Source organism: Bactrocera dorsalis, unplaced genomic scaffold, assembly GCF_023373825.1.
Source record: "Bactrocera dorsalis isolate Fly_Bdor unplaced genomic scaffold, ASM2337382v1 BdCtg325, whole genome shotgun sequence".
Classification (NCBI taxonomy): domain Eukaryota; kingdom Metazoa; phylum Arthropoda; class Insecta; order Diptera; family Tephritidae; genus Bactrocera; species Bactrocera dorsalis.
This window is the reverse complement of record NW_026038376.1, coordinates 978-5,772: the sequence shown is the minus strand read 5'-3', so window position 1 is coordinate 5,772 and position 4,795 is coordinate 978. Positions and strand designations below refer to the sequence as shown.

At 33.1% G+C, this 4,795-nt stretch overlaps 1 protein-coding gene across 1 annotated transcript; it reads left to right on the top strand.

The window, feature by feature from the left end:
- Nucleotides 1–236: 236 nt before the first annotated feature.
- Nucleotides 237–4,542, top strand: LOC125780252 (arylalkylamine N-acetyltransferase 1; the record flags this gene model as incomplete). The annotated part of the gene is given in 2 exon segments (XM_049462179.1): nucleotides 237–1,201; nucleotides 4,372–4,542. Coding segments are annotated over 2 exon segments (264 nt in total), but the record flags the coding sequence as incomplete, so codon positions are not given.
- Nucleotides 4,543–4,795: the final 253 nt, after the last annotated feature.

Below are 4,795 nucleotides of genomic sequence, written 5' to 3'. Positions count from 1 at the left end.
TCTGTGTATTTTAGAAATATTTTCACAACTAGTTTTGTTTTTTGAGCACATGATGTATTTTACGCTTTTTACTGAAAAACTTAATATCAGGTGATCTCCATACGCTGTGCTCCGTTTATGTTCGAAATTTTTACATTATTCAAGTGCCCTTCGTGCAAAGTGGCCAGTGCCCGACCTCAGTATAATCAGTTATAATTTAATAATTTACAGAATCATTACACCGCATGCGACTGGTCCATACCCCACATCTATCTGGCTTGATTACAGGAGTACTCCTCTTATCAGCGACTTCGATATTAAGATTTCTTTGTTACATTTGCAACTTTACAAGTAACGCTAAACGCTGAGTAGCGTGCACATCTTATTCGTGCTCACCAGCCGCTGCTGAGTAGAGTTCGTAGTTGAGAGAGGTTCTGATGTGTTTTTGCAAAATGACTATGTTAACAACAGGCGTTTGGCTGCAGCCAGCAGGGACCGGTAACATAGCTGGATCTGCGCGAATTTTCGCTAAACGAATATAAAACCAGCGGTCGCGAATATTTGCCCAGTCGTCGATTGTTTTCAGTGAACCGAGTGCGCAAAGCGATTTCCAATCGAGCAAAATCAATTTACGCTAAAATGTTCTGTTAAATAATTAAATGTGTACGAATAGACATAAGCACAACTAAGTTAATTTGCTAAATTAAAAGGACATTCAAAAGCTTTCACGCTGCTATCCACATCATTAGAGGTTCTAAAGTTCAAAGTGTATTCAAATGCCGGTATAATCGCGTAGTCGCGGGAGCGTGCGCGCATAAATTCGTGTGCCAGACAAAAGAATCGTATTGTGCAAATGCTAATCGTTTAAATTTAAAATAAACAAACAAAAATCTTAAAAAATTAAATTTTCGAAATTTTTCGTATTCATTAATGTCGTTGTGTGTGCCACAGTGATTTAGTGTTCTGACTCTTTGACGCATCAGCACATAGTGTAATCACCAAAAATCAGCGATAACGTGAGAATAGCTAAAATAGCAAAATAAATAAGAAAAACGCTAGCAAAACAAACCGTGCTGACATCGAATTTGAATAAAATACAGCCGCAGAATAAATAAATATACATAACAAAATGGAAATACAGAATTTGCACGAGCCAACAATGTTGGGAAAGAAACGGGATTTCGCGAAAAAAGACGCGATTATCCTTGAGGCGCGGTACACGGTAAGTGGTGTAAACGGCTGCAAATCTGAAAAATCGAACAAAATTAACCGAGTGCACTTAATTATTCAAGTGCATAGAAATCTATTTACATACGCACGTACTATGTATATGCAAATGTGTTGTCTAATATAAGTAAGAAAATACATATGTAATATTTGAGGTTTTATCACACTCCCCTTGGTTCGGTGTGCAGAGCGTGTTGACTGCGGCGCAATGTGTTTATTATTTCATTTCATCGCCAAAATGTAAACAATTCAAATTAATTAGAGTATGAGGCACGCGGCACCTGTCGGCGATTAATTCAAGATACAAAATTTAGATTATATTGAAGATGATGTGAACATTAGTTTTTGTTTATGTGATTGAAAAACGAAAGTTTTTGAAGCCGATATTTTTCTTGTGGCATTGGAAATTTAATTTATACAAATATACATATATTAAGATATGTATATATATTAAGATATATGTATATATGTACATATATAAACCGGTGGGTGTGTACGCTTTTTTGTCATAAGAAATATGGGAAAACAAGAAGTAATAGCTGCTTGTTTCATGGCGATCGGAGAGGTATGTACATATGTGCATACATATGTGCGCAGTAAAACAGTAAGCCTTCTTTCTACGATTTAAACAGCATTCTGGCAGGTCCTTACTTAGCTAAGTAGACCAATACCGCAGTTGATACTGGAAAATGGTATTGCTGTATTCGCAAACACAAAATATACGAAAATGGATGTTGAGATTAGATAAGGATCCTTTAGCTTTACAATACATACATACATATGTACATACAATAATTCTGTGAGAAAGTAAAATTGAGTTTGAATGTGTTTATACCAAATATACCATATTTGTGAATAAATTACAATATTGAGGTAATACGTTTATACTTAAATACGAATATGCCACAGATGTGTGTGTCATAAGGAGATACTTTTAGCAAGACACTATATGTGTCTTTCATTTATGATTTACTTCGGTAGCAACGAAGCTAGAATATCCTTCACAAATAAAGAAGTTTCTATATAAGAATTTGGTTTTGATCGGTCAGTTTGTACGGCAGCTATAAGCTATAGTGAGTTGAACTGTAATTGCAAAGTTGCCTTGGACAATAATCTATGGCAAGTTTCGTGAAGATAGTAGAAATTGATTCCGATCGTTCGGTCTGTATGGCAGCTATGTATATACATATATGCTACAGCGATTCTGACAAATTAGGACGTGTGCAAAATTTAAGATCGATATCTCAAAAAGTGAGGGACTAGTACGCGCATAAGCAGTCCCTATTTTATAGGGTAGCCGACCTTTCCTTCAGTCAGGATTTAATTGCACGAAATTATTTCGAGTATAACCGCTCTTCTAGCAAACTTTTGTTCAAAGTATGCTGTATTTATTATAAAGAAGAAGAAGAAGAAAAAAAAATGCGTCAAGAAAGTGGTAGGAGATTATAATTATGTGATGAAAGTTTTCTACTAACCCGGAATTCCGAAATATTTTCAAAATACTGAATAAGTAAATATTATATTTCAAATATTCCTTAGTAAACTAATCCAATAAACTATTAAGCCTTACTTTCTCACAGATGAAATACTCAAAGCAACATCGTATGAAGGGTCTGAAACTGTTTGCTTTCTATTTGGTAGACTTTTTCCACATGAGCAATTTCGCCAGCGCTAAGTTTTGCTAATTTAATAAATTCATTACCTATCCAGTATACACATGGTACTGGAATTGATTTTTGAAGGGAGCAAGGCGTGTTTACGTCTGACGTTGCATTTTTCTAATTGCATTCAAAGTTTCGATCACTTAACTTCATTAGTTGCTTACGCTAATACCAGATATGTATATTGTATTATAATTTGTGGTCGTTTTACATATAATTTTATAGGTACACCTAATATACGGAGGTGCACGTGTTTTGTAAAAATTATGTACCCTTATTTCAGATGATAGCTTTTTATTTGGTTATAAATTTCGATTATAATATATAAAAGTATTATATATCGTAATTTACGAGCAATACATATTTAAAATGAAATTACAGGATTTTTGCCCATTCCATTTTTACTATAAAAAATTTTACATATTCTTCTTGTCCTATTTATTGAAATTTATAATTTGTTGTGTGTTTTGAATAGAAAAATGTATACCTCCCTATTATTTCGACTATGTGGATAAAAGGACGGGCCGACAGTCAGCCGCAACTACATCACAGTTTGTATGCTGACTAACCCGATAATTTTGTAAAGTCACCAGCAACCGTTAAGAGGAAAAAACAAGTGGCAAACATTTTAGTCACACTCTTCCTACACAGATTTATTCCCAGCCATAATTAAGCCTTACAAATACCGTTATACGAGTAAAAAGTGATGGATGATTTACTGATTTTGTCGCATTGTGAAGTCTCGTATAAGCACACAGTACATACATTTCGCTCACCGTAACATGTTAATTAATTTACCCAACAACAATTGTGATGGGAAATTATCAATAGATTATATTAATTTGTGTCATTATATTAAATAAGTGAAAACGTTGTTTCATAATTTGTTACTTTGCCTGAAAGTGAAAAAAGAAAATTGCTAGTCCTTGGTAGAAATTTTGTTCATTGCTTTTTATTTATTTTTGAAAAAATTCGATATCTAATATACATATTTTGTATTTAACAAAAAAGTAGTTCTATTCTGATATATAATATAAATAATTGTGTTTTAGTATGTAGCACGTGTCGGCATAAATTAAGTATTTCGAATGTCATTTATGTGTATAATAAAGAAATAAATAATAAGCTCACGAAATTTAGGTGTACAAAGTATGTATGCATATGTTATAAAATAAGAGCATGTGATACACCCCTGAACTTAAAATAGTGATTTACGACTGGCGGGTGTATTAACGCAATTTGCTGAGCACTTCAGGAATTTGGTGGTATACTTCAGTGCCAATGAAATTATGCGTGAAATTCTTAATTCAGGCACATTTTTAAATTGAGCTTTTCGCCAAAATTAATAAACATGTTTCATATATTTCTATATAACACTTATGGAGAGGTAATTAATTTTCAATTAAATTCTAGATGTGGATAACTAAAATGAATATGTTTATACACTAACACACAAAAATATAAAAATAGTAAAACATTTCAAAATTTCTTATAATCCTTTTAGTTGTCTGATCTTTACCCAATACGAAGGCTAACGCAAAAAATGGATAATGTACTGAATGTAGCCGGCATAACACAACCCAACCCTCCAGCTTCAACTCCATATACAGTGGGGCTCATTACCGAGAAGGATAAAGAGGCGGTGCTGGCAATGCTTCGGAAATTTTTCTTCAAGGTATATTTTAGTGGAAATATTATGATCCATTTATTAATATTTATTATACTTAATCGTTGACGATTCTCCAAATTACTTGTGTTTCTACATGTGCGATTGTTTTAAAGTTCTAGGAGGTGGTTAGAATAAGTTCGCAAAACTTCAAAGAAGTACATGGTTTTATAATAAAAGTGTTATGATTTCTTTTCACAAAGGAACACACTAATTGTTAATGAAATTCAAATGATTTCCATTGAATGTGAATCTGATTTTA